Source organism: Petaurus breviceps, unplaced genomic scaffold, assembly GCF_028583685.1.
Source record: "Petaurus breviceps papuanus isolate PSGF00001 unplaced genomic scaffold, PetGlider_PUasm1.0 140, whole genome shotgun sequence".
Lineage (NCBI taxonomy): Eukaryota > Metazoa > Chordata > Mammalia > Diprotodontia > Petauridae > Petaurus > Petaurus breviceps.
Genome location: NW_027185698.1, coordinates 53,863,692 through 53,881,690, shown reverse-complemented (window position 1 = coordinate 53,881,690; position 17,999 = coordinate 53,863,692). Strand labels below are relative to the sequence as shown.

Below are 17,999 nucleotides of genomic sequence, written 5' to 3'. Positions count from 1 at the left end.
TTCCTTCCTTCCTTCCTTCCTTCCTTCCTTCCTTCCTTCCTTCCTTCCTTCCTTCCTTCCTTCCTTCCTTCCTTCCTTCTTTCTTCTTCTCAATGGCCTATCAAAGTACCTGGCCCATAATAAGTGCTTGAAAATGCTTGCTTGCTTGAAGTAACCATGAAAGGCTAACAAATACTTTCAACCTTTAATCAGTCTGTCTCTAAATTATAAGAATAGTTGAAAAATCAATTGAGAATAAGATGATAGGAAATGGGCCATGGAATACATTCATGGGGAGAAGGGAAGGGAGCCCTAAAAGTAAAGAATAGAAATGTCCTCACCTAGTTCAATGTTGTGCTGGGGGGAGCCCTGCTATTTCCTGTCCCCCACTTCTCTCATCCTAGGGAAATGGGGGTGGGGTGGGAGAAGGAGGAAGGGTTTTGCCAGTGGTTGTGGCTTGGATTTTAGGAATCTGATCACTTTACAGCTAGGGTCATGAGGGACTCTAATACTATGTAATTCATAATAGTTCAAGGATGAGAGCATAGTTGTCCCTTCAGAGAACTCCTACCTGTTAGGAAAATAGACCACTGAGGTCTATTTGTAAGCCCCGCTTTCCACAATGTGATTGGGGCCTCATTCTCTGGGAGTCTCTCTCAAGTGGGATCACAAACTTCTCAGATACAAGACTAAGTCCCAGATGGCTCTAGGGAACATTTGTTTTCAATCAAAGCTCATTAGAACACTGAGAAGGATGAGAAACTCGGAAGCACCCACTAACAACCTCCAGTACCCCAACTTGAACCAGGCACCAAATCTCATCTCCTTGCCTAGCCTCCCAGAAAGTATAAGTATGTGTCAGGGCTGTTTGCCTCCCAGTGCTCTGTGACACCCCTGGGATCACCCAGGGAGGGGGGGGAGGATTCCAAGAGGAAAAGCCTTTGATGCTTGTTCTCATGAGATGGGAGAACTGAGTACCTGACATCCGGTCCAGCATTTGTTTCCCTCTCTGGGCTATATGGCAAAGGGAAAGAGAGACATCATTTAGTATTTGGAAAAGTGGTCAAACTCCACCAAGTATACTCAGCTCACTCAAACTGAAAATCAGTTCCATTCTAAGCCCAGTGTTGAAGCCCATACATGGGTACCAACAAGTCCCAGGGGAAAACCCACTCAAATCCTTAGGGCCACATTTTCTTTCCGGTCTCTTCTGCCACCTGGGATTCACTGACTTAGGGAAAGGGAAAAACATCCACGTGGTTTGGGGAAATATGTGAGGAAAAGTGGCAGCAAGTTATAGATGTGTGTGTGTGTGTGAGAGAGAGAGAGACAGACAGACAGAGAAAGACAGAGACAGAGATAGAAGACAGACAGGTTCAGAGAGTGACAGAGACAGACAGATAGACACACACACACACACACACACAAAATAGAAATTGTCCAGAGTTGCATGTGGCTCATCCAGCTATGCAACCAGAATGCCTTCTAGGTTCCTTTACTATGACATGCATTCCCCATACCTGGAGTCCTCTCCGGTCTCACTGTCAGGGAAGCTACAGTACCACAAACAGAAAGCAGAGAGACATTGGTTACTTGCCACGTGCCAGCACTCAGTCCCTGGGGTGAGCAATCTTTTAATGACTCTTCCCAGGCCCTGGCTTGGCCCTTCCAAGGGCTCTGGAAAGAGAAGGAGTGGAGATAGGTACCTGCAATGGCCATACCTTGCTCTGGAAGAATGAAGATGTTAAAGGGGCTCTCTGAAAACCACTGTCAGTGGGAGGACTTGATTTGGGGCTATAATTGGGATAGGAAGCAATCTGCTTGTGTGTGTGTGTGTGTGTGTGTGTGTGTGTGTGTGTGTGTGTGTGAGAGAGAGAGAGAGAGAGAGAGAGAGAGAGAGAGAGAGAGAGCGAGAGAGAGAGAGAGAGATCCAGCACAGAGCAAATATACAAGGTGTTCCAAAAGTTTTAGTGCAGCTGTAAGTCATAAGGAACCAAGTCCAACTATTAATATGAATCAGAAAACTGAAGGGAGAAAATTTGCTCAAGGTTATATAGTAAGTCAATGGTCAAGCAGGTATAGAAGCCAGGTCTTCTCAAATTTTTTTTGAGACTTGGTCTCCCTATGTCATATAGGCTGGAAGTTCATAGTCACTCAAGTCCCACTAATTGACTAGCTTGGAAGCCTTAACTTGTTCTAATTTTCCAACCTGGGAGGGTTCACCCCTCTTTAGGTGGCCCTCTGCTCCTGGGGATTCACCACATTAAATACCAGAGTTAGCAGGGACACTGTATCAGAACATCCAAACCCAAGAGACCCACCAGCCTGGCCTTCCTCAGTAGTAAGGAGCGGATGCCCAGCTTTTCTCTCAGTCCAAGGGTTTTGACCACTGGTACAAGCCAGTAGCGAACTGCATTTGTGGTTCTTACCAGGGTCTCCTCCAACCCCAAACTTGTCCTGTCTATGCATGCTGTATGTCTGAAGTGGTGAGGAAGGGGACAGGATGAGACATTGCCAAACAGCTCTGTTTCATGAAAATGAAATGCCTTTAGCAGAGCTGTAGCTAGCAATTCTGGTGAATAGGGCAAGGTTGCTAATGTTTTTCTTTTTGGAAGTGGAGGGACCTTGGAAAGGCAACTCAGACCTTCAGTACAAGGTCTCTGGGGAGAGAAACTCCAGAGTATGATCCCATTGTGGTGAGGAGATAGAGATCCTAGGTCCTTGTGGGTAGAGACTGTGGGACACCTCAAGGTGACCTGCCAAAGGAGAGCAAAAAGGTTTGAAGCCAAATCAGAGAGGAGCTCACTTGGGATGGGGATGCTGGGGAAGAAAACAGTCATTATCTGGTAGCTTCTGAGTTTAATTTATAAGTCTTACTAACTAGTTCTAAGCTCAATTTCTGCCTGTAGAAGGACTGAGACTTTCAGTACCCTGGGACAAAGGCCTGGTTGCCCCACACTGGGTATGGCTCTGGTTTTTGTCAAATTTCCATCCACAGAGCACTAGTAACACACTCTCTGGCTAGGAAAACTGGATAGAAACATGTGACAAGTGGACATAGGAAAATAGAAGAATTTCCATTTTACATCCATCCAATGCCACCAACACTTGGGAAGGGAAGGAAGAGAAAAGACATGGAGGGTTTCAGTCATTGCCAATCTCCTTGGAGAACCATTCTCTGCCCTTCATATTCAGGCCTTCCTTCATTCCAACCTGACGTAAACTTCTCTGTCTCTGATCCTGTTTGACATAAACTGCAGAAATGAGAGGTTAGAAATTTCAGTTCTGTTGCAAGAATAGAGATAGCCCTATCCCAGAAGCCTTGTTGTTTTGACCATGTGCAGATAACTGCTCCCATTTACTGAGTTTAAAATGCTTTCTTTGCAACAGTCCTGTGAGGTCAGTTCTTTTCTTTCTTTTCCTTCCTTCCTTCCTTCCTTCTTTCTTTCTTTCTTTCTCTTTCTTTCTTTCTTTCTTTCTTTCTTTCTTTCTTTCTTTCTTTCTTTCTTTCTTTCTTTCTTTCTTTCTTTCTTTCTTTCTTTCTCTCTTTCTTTCTTTCTTTCTCTTTGCTGTTCTTTGGGGACCAGTGAATATAGTTCGAAGGCTCAGTTGGACAGAGGACTTTCCTAGAAGAGAGTCTGGAGAGAAGGGAACCCCAAAGTCCTTCCTGAACTGACAACTCTTTCCAGTGGGCCAGAAAGAACTCTGCAGAGTCCTTTTGTAGCCATTATCCTTTCCCTCTATCCCAAGAGCCAGCAGAGTCCTGGAGCAGAAGCCAGTAAACTGGGTATGTTTTTGAGGACTGCCTCAGAGAAGAGGGTTTCGGTTTTTTGCATAATTTTTATGTATAATAATAATAATGAATAGAATTGATATAGTGATTCATGGTTTGTTAGTTGCTTACTTATCTTATTTGATTCTCACAACAACCCTATGGGGTAGGTGCCATTATTACCCCCATTTTACAGATGAGGAAACTGGGATTCAGAGAAGTTAAGTGATTGTCCCAGAGTCACCAAGCTGCTAAGTATTTGGGACAATTCTAACTCAGGTCATCCTGATTCTGAATCCAGCTAGCAACCTATTCATTCACCTAGATGCCATGCCATGTTTTCCATTGATCTCATAAATACCCATATTCACTGGAAATCTACATTGGCTCCTGGGTCCCATGACATCCTCCTTTCCTAGTCCCACGAAGGAGGACTGAGTCTGCCCAGTAGATAGTTTGGGAAAAGTTTCTATTTTTGTGAATATTAAAGGATTGATTCTTTCTCAGAAGGCAACAGCTGTTTCCAGACACCCATCATTAAGGGCTTATCAAACATTATCCCACAAATATCCTCAACAGGCTAGAGTGATGAAATTAAGCAGAGAAAAATATAAAGGTCCTGTGCTCTGCCAAAAACAAAAACAAACAAAAACAACACCCCCACCCCTTGGCAACCAACCTTAGTTACATAAAGCTAGGGGCATGGCTAGGCAACAGTTTCTATGAAAAAGACCTGAATGGAGGTAGTGGGGGGGGTCTTTCTGGATTAAAAACTCTTATAGGGTAACATAGCAACAGAACACCCTCAACACACCAAGAAACTAAAAAAACTTGCTTTTCGAGGGGGGAAGGCAGGGCAACTGGGGTGGCTAGTACATATGTCAAGTGTCTGAGGCCATATTTGAACTCAGGTCCTCCTGACTCCAGGGCCAGTGCTTTATTCACTGCACCACCTAGCCACCCCCAAACTAAGACAACTTTAACCAGCATTAATAACCCTCATGGTCCAAAAGTGGGAGGCAACAGTACTCCTTGCTTCTGCTCTGGTCACATGACATCTAGAACACTGCATTCACCTTCCAGGGGTCAGTTTTTACAAAGGACATTGAATGCTTCCAGAGAAGGCTCCAGGTTGCTGAGAGGGCTGGAGACCCTGCCATTTGAGGACCAGCTGAAGTAAACAGGAATATTTAGCCTAGAGATGACTTGGGGAGGATATAAGAGCAGAAGAAAGGAAGGAAATCTTTATTAAGCACCTGCTATGTGCCAAGGGACTGTGGCAAGTACTTTACAAATATTATCTCATTTGATCTTCACAATAACCCTGGGAGGTAGGGGCTCTTATTATTCTCATTTTACAGTAGAGGAAGCTGAGGTAGATAGAGGTTAAGTGACTTGCTCAGGGTCACACAGTAAGTAGCTGAGGCTGGACTTGAAATGAGATCTTCCTGACTCCAGGTTCATTGATCGGTCCACTGCACCATTTAGTTGCATTTAGGCTTTGAAAGGTTGCCAGGTGGGAGAGGGATTGGATTTTTTCTGCTTGGTTCCAGAGGGCGGACTTCAGAACAATGGGTCAGTGCTGCACTGAGGTAGAATGCAGTGGGCATGGAGCAACTTCCTATGCATGAGAAGAGTTGTCCCGAAACGAAAACATCTTTCCCAAGGGGATGAGCTCATCACTGGAGACCTTCAAGGGCAGACTTATGGAAGACATTCAGGTATTCAGTATGGATTGTTCTAACTCTGATTCTGTTTCTCATTACAGAGTTCGCAGAGATGATAGATGACTATTAAACAAGTTGCTGATTCACTTATGAAATACCAAGCTGGGCTGCTGACTCAGCCTGCTGAGTGTTTCTGAGCAGAAACTCAGGTGGCGTTTTGTCAGTCTCACTTAGGAGGCATGTCTTATACTGTGGGGCAATACAGTCTTGTCTTCCTACACCTCCAGACTGTAAGCTCCCTGAGGGCCACCCTTGGGTTACTGCTCACAGGGCTCAGCTCAGCCAGGGCTGGACTGGTTCTTCCCAAACCTGTTCCTATTTCTTCTCCCCAGGCATTCTCAGATGCTTTATTGCATCATTATTGTGTTGCCCCCCTCCATCCTCCTCCACAGTTTCTGGGCTGTTGCTGGCTGACTACTGATGAAATTTTGATATCATGGTGTCATAAGGCATTTGACTTGGAGTCAGAAAGATCTAGGTTTAAATCTTGCCTCAAACACTAGCTGTGTGACCTTGGATAAGCCACTCAACCTTTCTGTGCCTCAGTTTCCTCATCTGGAAAATAAGAGGATTAGACTCAATGGCATCTAACATCCCTTCCACCTCTAAATTTATAATTCCATGAATCTGCCCTAGATTGGTATTCAGATGGTACTTACTGCCTTCCTTTTATGAAAGCTTGGAATACTATCAGAGAAGGTAAAAGATGGAAGGAAGGAAGGAAGGAGGGAGGGAGGGAAGGAAGGAGGGAGGGAGGGAAAGAAGGAAGAAAGGAGGGAGGGAGGGAAGGAAGGAAGGAAGGAAGGAAGGGAACAAGCATTTATTAAGGGCCTACTATGTGTCAGGCATTGTGCAAAATGCTTCACAAATATCTTATGTGATCTTCACAACAAGCCTGTGTAGTAGGTGCTAGTATTATTCCCATTATACAGTTAAAGAAAATAAGACAGAGATTAAATGACTTGTCCAGAGTTACAAAGTTAGTAAGTGTTCGAGGCTTCATTTGCACTTAGTTCTTCCTGACCATAGGTCCAGCATGCCGCTCACTGCACCACCTAGCTGTGAAAGAACAGATCGCTCTCTTTGGCTCCTTTTCTATTTGTTCACCATGGTGCAGCTTCAGGAAGGTGTCTGAGACCCAGGGCTCTTATGAATGGGAATACTGGGGGCAGATCATTACACTCATGGAGCTTACTAAATCATCCAGGATTAGAGGCATATCTCCCTTGAACCCAAGTGGGCATGGTGGTGCATAGTCCCAGGCCCCCAGGCTGATGCTGGCTGATCTCTTGAGTTCTAGAGTTCTGAGCTGCAATGGTCTCTGCAGATTGGGTGTTTGCCCTAAGTACGGTGGAAATCTAGTGAGCCCCAGATTGCCTAAGGAGAGACAAAGCCAGCTCAGGCTGGAAACTGAGCAGGTCAAATCCTGGTACTAAAGAGGAATAGGAATGGCCAGTGAGTAGCCCCTGCATCTCCAGCCCAAGTGAGATGGCAAGAACCAGTCTTAGCAAATAAAATTAAAAACATGTAGAGCTGGAGGGAATCTTAGAAGTCTCAGAGCCCAATCCCGTTCATTTTTTAAAATGAGGAAACTGAGGATGAAAGAAGTTAAGTGACTTATTCCAGGTCACAGAGGTCAAATGCAGAGAGCAGGCCCCTTACTTTACCCATAGAATAAGCTGTAGAGGCAAAGAGGAAGCTGCCAGAGCTTTAGGAGCTGCAGCTGCCACCAGGCTAAGTGAATCAGGCGAGTTCAGGAACCAGGGAAACTGCTACGTGAGCAGCACTTTCGCTCTCTGGACTTCCGAGGCCTGGCCATCTGTTAGCCTGACGCACCCTCTCCATGGTGCTCTGGGGAGAAGGGGAAAGCTTTCTTTCATTCGAGTGAGGAAAAGAAAATTAGCCTCTCTACGATGTGAAGCAATGGTCAATATCATCCTTGGCACCAAGAACACCAAGGAAAGAAAAAGTAACAGTCCTCTGGGGTGAAATGGTGGCTGACTTCGTGATGGGGTCTGGACTTGAAAAGGCAGTGGCCCCGGCCCTGCAATTGTCATCTGGGGAACTGGGTTCAAATCTTCCTTCTTCAGGTTCCTCTTTGTGATCTCAGACAAGTCACTTTTTTCCTCTGGGCCTCAGTTTTCTCATCTGTAAAATGAGGGGTGGGAACAAAATGACCTATGATCTAAGCAGGTAGGTGGTAAAGTGGAGAGTGAGATAGACCTGTAGTCAAGTAGACCTGAGTTTAAATTTGGCCTCAGACACTTCCTAGTTGTTAGACCCTGAGAAAATTACTTACCTTTCGTCTGCCTCAATCTCCTCATCTGTAAAGTGGGGATAATGATAGCACCTACCTCCTAGGGTGATTGTAAAGATCAAATGAGATGATATTTGTAAAGCATTTTAACACACTGTTTGGCACATAGTAGGCACTTTCCAAATGCCTATTTCTTTCCCTTCTGCTTTTATTCCTTCCTTCCTTCCTTCCTTCCTTCCTTCCTTCCTTCCTTCCTTCCTTCCTTCCTTCCTTCCTTCCTTCCTTCCTTCCTTCCTTCCTTCCTTCCTTTTCAATTAAAGCTAACCCCAATCCTGTTGGAATATGTATAGCAGTTTCCTTTAAGAAGTTTGTGTGCAGTATCTGAGAGAATGCAATAAAAGTGTTAACCCTTTGTGAGAGAAGCAATAGGAGTTTAGAAGACCTGGGTTAAAGCCTCCTTTTTGTTACATTCTGCCTGCATGACTCTGGGAAGGCCACAACTTCTGAGTGCCCCAGACAGCTTTCTAATACTCTCAGGTGTAGACAGGCTGTTGATCTCCATTGGGAGAGGGAATCCCCTCACTAGGAGTTACCTACACAAATAAAATCACAGATCTGAGACAAAATCTTTTGTGGACTCTAGTGGTGACTCATGTATCAGGTTGAATTATTCTATTTCCTGAATGATGGGAATCAACTTGATAGTTGTGAGTTCTTTTTATTTCCTTCATTCTCTTGGTAGAGGAAGAGGAGGTCCCTGATTAGCCAATGACCATGAAGGACTGTGGGTGAGAGGTTTCTTGGTTGACTGGGTGAACCTGGCATTGTAGAAGGGACAAATGAATTTGGGGCAGAGCACCTTTGACATGGGCAAATCCTAAAGTCATTTGAAAGGGACCAGACATTGATATTGCCTATTATTAATGAGTTTTTTTGGTCACAGCAACTCATGGAACCCATTGATTAAGGCATGAGAAGGGTGAGCCTCTGCACTGCTGGGATAAAATCAGGGGTCCTTTAAAGCATTAAAAAAGATAGGAAAAACCAATTTTCTTCTGAAGAATTGAGATACTGTGTGGAGTAGTGGCTAGAGTACTGAAAGACTTGAATTCAAATTCCACCTCAGATATCTACTAATTGTGTAATTCTGGGCAAATAACCTCTCTGTGCATCAGTTTCCCCACTTGTAAAATGAGGTTGGACTCCCTGGCCTCTGAGGCCTCTTCTGGCTCTAGCTGTATAATTCTATCAGAGGTCCAAGTTATAGAAAGTCATCCAAGAAATTAACCACCTAAATTACCCATAGCCTAGTCAAAAAGGCACAAGGTCTACTGGTGTCTATCTCCACCCTGAATTGTTACAGAGAATCAGAAGAGAGCTTGATCTCCACAATGGGGCAAGGAAGGAAATTGAGGACCTGGTACCCTAGACTCTGAGTGCCAATCTCAGCTGTTCATGTCTCCCTCTGGGATTCTCACTCCTTGTGTACCTCAGTTTTATGTGGTACAGGCTCAATAAAGAATCTTTTGAACTTTAAGGGCACTGAGAAGTGAGGGAGAGGAACCAGGAGAACAAGTTCATCCCAAATAGGGTCCTGAGAGAGAATGGTTGAAGGATATTTAGTCTGGAGAAGAAAAGACTTAGAAGTAAAGTGATAGCAGCCTTTAAAGTAAGTGAAGGGCTTTCCCATGGAGGAGGGAGGAGACTTAGAGGAAGCATGGTGTAGTAGATAGAGTGTTAGATTTGGAATAAGGAAATCTGGGGTTGAGAAGACTTTGGTTCCACCCAGAAACTTATTAGCTGTATGACCGTAGGCAAATTACTTAATTTCTCTGAGCTTCAGTTTCCTCATCTGTGAAATGGGAATTATACTCTGAGAAGTACCTATCTTGCATGGTTGTTGTGAGGAATAAATGTAGAGCTCTTTGTTGAACTTAAAGCTTAGAAACATGACATTTGTTGTCATTATATCAGCTCAGAAGGAGTGTCACAAAGCAGATGGAGAACTGGTCTAAGAATCAGAAAGACCTGGGTTCAGGTCCTGATCCTGATGCATATAACTGATTCTTTAACCCTGGTTAAGTCAATTAACTTCCCATTGCCTCCAGACAATTCTCTGAGACTTTTAGGTTGTAGAGTAGGTGTTACTCTATCTTGGTGAAGGGAGTTTCCTTACTGGGAGCTCCTTATACTGATGAAATCCCAGGTCTGTGTAAAAAAAAAAGTCAGTCAATTATAACCTACTTCATTGTGATGATCAGTATGTAAAGGACTTTGTTGCTATGTAGATTTTAGCTATAATCATTATGATGGTGATAACAGAGATGGGCTACTAGACTAGACACAGTGGGCAACTTTCCTGGCTTTTGACTGCATCAGGAAAACATCCCAAGAGGAAATGTCTTTGCTTCTCAGATACAGTACCATCCCTGGAAGGGAAGAATAAATTTCTCTAAAAACAAGCAGAAGAAAAATCCAAAGGGGGATCTACAAGGTATGAGATTGTTTTACAAATTTGAAGTCAACTGGTATAATAGGCTGAATTCTTCTAATTTGGAGGTGATGGGAACAATGTCTGTACTTTTTTTTTTCTTTTTGGCTTTCCCTTGGTGGGAGGAAAGGGAAATTTAGATTGCCAGTGATGAGAAGATAGTGAAACAGGGGATATTACAAATAGTTTCCTTGGAATAAAAGGAAAACATATTGTCTTCCTTTACTGTCAACAAAACAACAAAAATAGGTTTTTTTAAAAGAGAAGATGGGGGGCGGGAGGAACATTTCAGAGTTTGCCTAAATAAGAGGCTTTATATTTAATTGATTGAGAACAGACCAGGATTATAGCTCAGACAAGCAAGTTGGATCCAAAGTCCCAAAGTGGGCCAACCCCAAATTATGAGATCCAGGATAAAAGATCACATCAGAGGGGCAGCTAGGTGGCACAGCAGATGGAGTCAGGAGGACCTGAGTTCAAATCTGACCTCAGACACTTGACACTTACTAGCTGTGTGACCTTGGGCAAGTCACTTAACCTCAATCGCCCTGCCTTCCCCCACTCAAAAAAAAAAAAAAGATCACATCAGCCAGAATGAGCTGAGGCTTCTTATGGAAGTTAGGCACAACAACATGGGGATTTTCTTATTATTTTTAAAGCTATGTTGGAGGGGAAGAGGAAGAACATAAAGGGATGAAACCCGTGTTTGGGGCAATGATGACAGAGAAAAGCCTAACTATTCAAATCTTTTATTTTTCTTCTTCCAAAAAGGCTAATTTTTGACCTAGAAAAGATAGAACAACATGGTTCCCATGGAGTTAAAACTGAAACATCAGGTTCCTTAGGATCTCTTCTCCTTTGAGCCCCATCCTTACTTAAGCCTGAACTCTTCCTCATGACTTTCAAGGGATCTGCAAACACTAAGGGGGGTGTTCTCACCCCCTCCCCGTCTATGCATCAGTAAGCATAACTGTGTCCCATTCTAAGTCCTTAGACTGTAGATTTAGAGTTGGAAGGGACTTTAGAAAGGACATCTAGTCTAACCCCCTCATTTTAGAGATGGGGCAGCTAAGGCCCATTGAGGATAAGTGGCTTGCTCAAGGTGGAACGGAGAGCAGAGCTGGGATTTGAGGTCAGGTTCTATGACTCCAAATTCAGCAATCTTATGTTATGGGGAGGGGCAGGAGGAGGGATTCTCCCTCCCTGGAAAAGTCTCAGGTGTATTAATGACTGTAATAATGCTCACAACATTGAAAGTCATCAGAACTGATAATTGCAGTGACCAGTCTTGACTTCATAGAACTGACAGAGAAGAACCTTCTTGGCAGGTGGTGGACCATGGATGTGGAATGTTCCATACCCTGTCATTCATGGCCAACGTGTCAGTTTGTTCTGCTTAACTATATATTTTGCTATGGCACAGGGTACTATTGGGAGCAGGGGAGTCACTGGGAAGTGGTCGACAGTGATTTTAAAAAGCATCAGTACAAAAATTTTTTTAAAGAAAATCTCAGGTTATTGAGAGATCTCCCACCCTGTCCAACCCATCTCCCAATTGTCTTACCTGTTCCAGGAGATTTCACCTGAAATCTTCTGCATCTCCCCTAGGGTGGCTAGCAGCAGTGAGGACTTCCCGCAGCCCACCTGGCCCACGATCATGGTCAGCTGCCCTGCACAGAGGAGGTGCTGGCTGACAGATAGCAGCAGGGCAAGGCCCAGAAAGTGTTCCTCACATACATGTCTCTGGGGCTACAAATTTCTTTTGTTTCCCCCAAAGGAACCCTTTGGATCACCTTTCTATTGTACACCTTTGTACATATGGCCCTGCCCCATCCTGCATTCTAAAGCAAGACCCAGTACTGGGGGGAGGGGTGTGGTTGGAGAGCACTATCTCTATGATAATTGATTGATAAGAGAAAGAGAAGAATCTGATTCTCTTCACAGGGCTGTGGGAGGTTCTCATAATTGTCAATATGAAAATTTGGGCTCTTTTGGCCCATGGGGGCAACTCAGGAGGGAGAGAGACTGAGCCTTGGAGCTGAGAGTGAGTTGGTACCTTGTGGGATACGGATGGCAATATTGGAGAGTGTGGGGACTCCATCAGATGTCCAGGTGAAGAATCCCCCTGTGATCTTCATCACCAGTGACCCCCAGCCCAGAAAGAGAAGAAAACAAAGAATGATAGACAGGACTTGAGATCCCCCATATTTTCCTTTTACCCTCTGCTTTCTCACATATTCTGATTCAGATAAATTATTTTCAGGGAATGAAAGGAGGGTGAGAGATCATCCTTCCCACATTCATCTTCCTAAAAAAGTCAATTCCCTCCTAGGGACTGAGTCCCTTTTCTGGGAGGAAGGTTAACTACACTAGAAGTAATACTCTCCTCCAGGGCTTCTGCTGGTTATAAAAATGATCTTTAAGATTTGCTTGCCCTGATATCTGAATAAACCCAGAGACCCAGGAGGTGGAAGGGTTGCCATTTAACTCTGCGTCTTCAGGGTTCCTGAAGTCTGTTACTAGTGCCAAGGGTGAGGACCATACTTGCAAGGGGAGAGCCATGGAAGGGGTGCAGACTCACCCTCACACAGCTGTTGTCTGGCTCTTCGTCTGGTCCCAGTTTCTGCAGGTGTCCCATGAAGTTCCTACAGTCATCCCTGGAGGGTCGCTTACGGTTCACAACCTTGAGTGGCTTAGTAGGGAGGGAGAAGAAGGTGGAGAGAGTTGGGGGTGGGTGGGTGCTGTGTTTGGATGAGCTCCTTCTCATCTCAGGTACAGGAGAAGAGGAGAAACCTCAGAATGGCCATGGGGGAGGGCCTACTGAGCAACTCTTCCTCAGTGTGGTCACCCATAAGACATCCCCTATGGAGTGGGAGAGTCTAACACTTATTCTCTCCCTCATTACACAGGAGGGGGAGAGAAGGAGAAAGGTCTGGGTATGAGCTCCAAAGCCCACCCATGAAAAGGGTAGGGGTAGAGGAACTCACCACTGCCTGAGATTTGCTGCTCTGACCCTTATAAAGGAGCTCAGGCTGAGAGTACTGATCCTTCCCAATCTCCTCACTGGACAAGAACTCACTCAGCTTCTGGACACTGTGGAGAGAGCAGAGGTCTCTACTGTCCTGGGCATGCACATAGACCCGTACCAAGGGTGGGGAAGGCAGCTCCTGTCCTTCTGGGGGTGGGGGGAAGTGTCTTGAACCAACACTTCCTGCTCCTCTGAGAAGAAAGACAGGGCTGGGCAGCTTCTCAGCACCCACAAGCAAGTGGATATTACTGAGCTTCCCTGAAGTCTGTGGGTGTGTGTCATGGGCTGGGTGGGCAATGATTTTATGATCAAGGTCAATTAGTTATTGTTGGGATTAAGGCCTGAGGGTTCAAGCAGTGATTTTCTCTTCCTACCTACCCACTCTTACTCTTCCTTTCATCACAGATGGTCTCCCGATGCCTGGACCTGGAAGCTACCTAACCCCATCTCCCAGGAAGTCAAACAGTTCCTCTCTTCTCCTCTCCTCTCCTGTCTTTCCCATCCCTCCATTCATCACTGGACCTGAGTTCAACTCCCGGTTCTACCTGTGTGATCCTGAGCAAGTCACGTAACCTCTAGGGTACCTCAGTACCCTCATCCATAAAATGATGAAGATGGCTCATGTAACTGCTAAAGTCCCCTCCAGCTTCTGGACCTATGACCCCAAGGTCTGCCTCTGGAAGGGAATCAGAAGACATTCAGGCCCCAGATGTTTTCTTTGTCTTTACTTCAGAGTTGGATTTGGAGATGGGCATGCATCAGCCCACTGCCCTCTAACCCAATAAAGAAAGAAGAGCTGTTAGGAGCTGGAGCAGGATGGAGGAGCCAAGTGGCAGCTGTGTCCTTGTGATTCTTGCCAGTTGTCTCTAATCCCCACTCAGCAATGCATTTGTAAATCCCCAGGAAGGACAAGCTGATAGGCTTGTGTGAATTCAAGCCTGACCTTCTCCAGCTGCCTGTCCCCATGACCTAAGGGAACCCACGAAGGTCAAAATGATTTCAGGAAGAAAGGAGGGGTTGCTCATCTTGGAGTGAAGGGAGAGAAGAAGCCCATCCCCCTTCTCAGTTTGTTTCCCCTCCAAATGAAAAGGTCTGTGACCTAACTGCCTGGTTACGCAGTTTGGCTCCTGGACACTGAGTACACCCAAGAGGGTTTGCATACAGAAACTCCTGATTTATAATCATCAAACCACAACTGCCCTGACAGGATAGGAATCTATGCATTTGTGGTTTTTCCCCTCACATAACTTCAACTTGGTCATAGTTAATAATCTCTTAAATAGATTGGTGTAGGCACTTTTCTAATATTTTATTCAGGGTTTTAAATCAATATATATTAGATATTCTTCTAGGTTTTTTTCCTCTAAAAAAGAAATTGGGTGAGCTCTAAATAATTCCCAAAGAAAAAACCCCAGCCCTGGATGGATTTGTATGTTTATCCCATAAAATAGTGAAAGAACAATGAATTACATTTGTGGTTTTCATAGGGAACCCTTTGGATGGTATATGAAAAGCTACCCACACTGAACCCTGAACGCTTATCTGTGTGACCACCCATGTGGAGGCCACTCAGGATTGCCTCCTCAGGGTGCCCGATATGATTCCTGGTTGCCAACTACTCTGCTCTGACAGCTATGTCCCCTACAGCTTATCACTGGGCTGGGAGCCACCTCCCTCCTAGGTTGGATGGATCAGGACTCATAGGGGATTGCCCAATGAGCCAATTTCCTAGGGAAGGTTTGGACATATTTTCTTCCTTATGGGATAATTGAGAGTGGGATGGACTGGCCTAAGGAATCTCTCCTCCCCCCTGAGGGGGAGTCTAATTTAGATCTGTGATCTGCATCCTGGCCCCCCCCCCCCTTGCTTTTGTTCAGTTGTTTCAGGCATGTCTGACTCGTGATTCCATTTGCGGTTTTCTTGGCAAAGATACTGGATTAGTTTGCCATTTCCTTCTTCAGTTAATTTCACAGATGAGGAAACTGAGGCAAACAGGGTTAAGTGCCCAGAATCACATAGCCATTAAGTATCTGAGGTCAGATTTGAACTCGTTAAGATAAGTTATCTTGACTCTAGGTCTAGTGCCAGCTTCTGACTTGCACCAAAGTGTAAAGGGCCCTGGGAGGGCTAAGTGTTTAACTTGCTACCAGGTCTTCACATTTCAATATAAATTACAACCAGATCTTTTCTTGGGAGGTGTTTATTTATTTGTTGGTTTTTATTTTTAAATATCTAACCTAGAAATCACTTCAGCAGGAAGAATAACAGACCTGGAGTCAAATGGTCTGGGTCCACATCCCATCTGATATTTATCATCTAATTGACCTTAGGATATTCACTTAATTGCTCTGTGTCTCAGTTTCCCCTTCTGTAAAATGAGCTGGCCTATAGCACTATGTGGCCTGTAAGGTCCTTTCCAGTTCCAGATCTATGATGCTGTGACTTCATTAGTGAGGAAGTAGCCTCTCCCAATATTGATTAGCAATTACCCCCTAATTTATAGACTTAAGAGAGTTTCCTGAGGACACTGAGAGATTCTGTGTTATGTTCAAGGTCAAAGTCAGTGTGTGTCAGAGACAGGATATGAAGGCATCTCTTCCTGATTCCCAGGCTGGTTCTCTAGTCACTAAGCTTGTCTTTGGACATAGTACTTAATGCCTCTCAATAAATGTTTGTTGGTTGATGGATAAGTGGAGGTGGGGGGAAAGGGTTCAGAACTTTCAGAGAGGGACAGATTCCTATGAGGAAGAAAAATATAATAAGGAAAGACACCCCCCTCCCCCAGCAAATTTCATAATTTTAATAGGGCTAGCAGGTCCAGGAAGATGGTGGGTTAAGAAGCATTCCTTTAACTAGGAAGCTAAGAAAGTCCTGCACCTGCCTCCTTCCTCTCCCCATTCCTGGTGCCTTCTCCAGAACCTTGGATAGGGAGTAGTCAACCTTACCTTCACTCATGAGCCCTGGGAGGTCTAGACTGGGTGGCTAATAGCTGGTGTAGACCAGAAGAAGAGAGGCTAGCTGCTCTGAAATCATGTCAGTGAAGCTTCATCCCCCATACAGGTGAGTCCAGGTATGTCCACCCAGACCCCCAGGGCAGGCTTTTAGTGGTCAGTGCTTTCTTTCTCACTACATGGCAGAGGGGACTGGGGAGGGAGGTAGGCTGGGTGTTTCTTCTTACCTGACCAGAGCTTTGACTGTTGACCGGACCACACTGGACAGCAGGAACAGGGGTGTGACCAGGATGTGGAACAGGGAGAGAGATGCAAAAGCCACCGATGGGGAGAAGTTGGCCCCTTTGAAGAAGCTGACATGACTCACGAATGTCTGGGGGGGAGACAGAGAAATGCCATCTGGGAAGTAGGATCAGAGCACAGGCAGTAGAAGTTGGGGGCCCTGGGCCCAAAGAGAGGAGGGCTGATGAGAAAGGGTGAAATCTGAGGAGGAGGAGGAGCCTTTAGAGCCTGGGCGAGGTGGTGGAGACCTCATCATAGGATCACTCAACCATGGACAGTTGGAAGAGACTTCAAGGGTCAGCTAGCCCAATAGCATTGTCAAATAGGAATGGGGGCCTCTAAGTTCTCCCTGAAGGAAGAATATTGACTTAGAAAACATCAACATTCTCTGTATTCTTGTTGTTCAGTCATGTCCAGCTCTTTGCGACCATGTGAACCATATCATGCCAATACTGTCCGTGGGATTTTTCTCAGCAAAGATACTGGAGTGTTTTGTCATTTCCTTCTCCAGTGATAAACACAGATTAAATGACTTGTCCAGCGTCACACAGCTAGTCAGTGTCTGAGGCCAGATTTGAACTCAAGTCTACCTGACTACAAGCCCAGGACTATTCACTGAGCCAACCTAGCTACCCCCTAATCTTTGTTCTACTCTGCTTTTATTTATTTTGTTAAATGTTTCCGAATTACATCTTAATCTGGTCTGGCCTCTTTTGGGAGTACTGCAAGACACAATATGTTTGACACTTCTGGTCCATCCTCTCAATTTACAGATGAGGAAACTGAGGCCCAGGGCAGTGAAGAGACCTGACCAAGGTCACACAGTTTTAACCATCAGAGCTGGGATTTGACTTCAGGTACTCTGACTCTAGGACCTGTGCTCTTTTGACTCCTTGCTAGGTTCTCCAGCACTTCTTAAAATGTGGGTCAAGATCCTGTATGGGGTCGTGAAAAATTTGGCAACAGAAAAAGACTTTTGAATTTACAACAACCAAACATTAATTAAAAATCAAATGTGTAATGAAGCCGAGGTGTATTTGGCAGCACTTGCCCATGTTGCATCATGCAGCTTCACTGAAGCCTTGGTTCTTAACACAAAGCTTCTGTACTTTGCACTGCAAATGCCGTCACAATGCCAACTAATGCTGCCAAAATGCAAAAAGGGGCGATTTAGTAGAAAAAGTTTAAGAAGCTCTGCCTAGATCAAGGGTTCTTAATCTGGGGCATATTTCAGAGGGGTCTGTGAATTCAGATGGGGAAAAATCACATCTTTCTTTTAATTTAACTGGTTTCCTTTGTAATTCTATGTATTTTATTTTATGCATTTAAAAACACTTTTCTGAGAAGGGGTCTGTTGGCTTCACACTACTTTCTGTGGGGTCTATGATACCAAAAAAGGTCAAAAAATTCCTGATCTCGACCATGAATGTGGTTAGAGTGTTGATTAGTGCAGCTGACCTACTTTTTTCTTTTTCTTTTTTATTCTTTGTTATAAGGAATAGGTCTTAGGGT

At 44.8% G+C, this 17,999-nt stretch overlaps 1 protein-coding gene across 1 annotated transcript in view; it reads right to left on the bottom strand.

Annotated features, from left to right (window-relative positions):
- The window catches only part of ABCC8 (ATP binding cassette subfamily C member 8), a 124,552-nt gene that overhangs the window by 39,251 nt on the left and 67,302 nt on the right, over positions 1 to 17,999 (bottom strand). The window contains exons 12-18 of the mRNA XM_069073238.1: positions 16,433 to 16,578; positions 13,214 to 13,319; positions 12,808 to 12,918; positions 12,283 to 12,358; positions 11,791 to 11,896; positions 1,500 to 1,532; positions 958 to 993 (exon numbers count right to left, since the gene is read on the bottom strand). Of these exons, the coding sequence (XP_068929339.1) occupies positions 958 to 993; positions 1,500 to 1,532; positions 11,791 to 11,896; positions 12,283 to 12,358; positions 12,808 to 12,918; positions 13,214 to 13,319; positions 16,433 to 16,578 (614 nt within the window). The remainder of the gene's footprint in view (positions 1 to 957; positions 994 to 1,499; positions 1,533 to 11,790; positions 11,897 to 12,282; positions 12,359 to 12,807; positions 12,919 to 13,213; positions 13,320 to 16,432; positions 16,579 to 17,999) is intronic.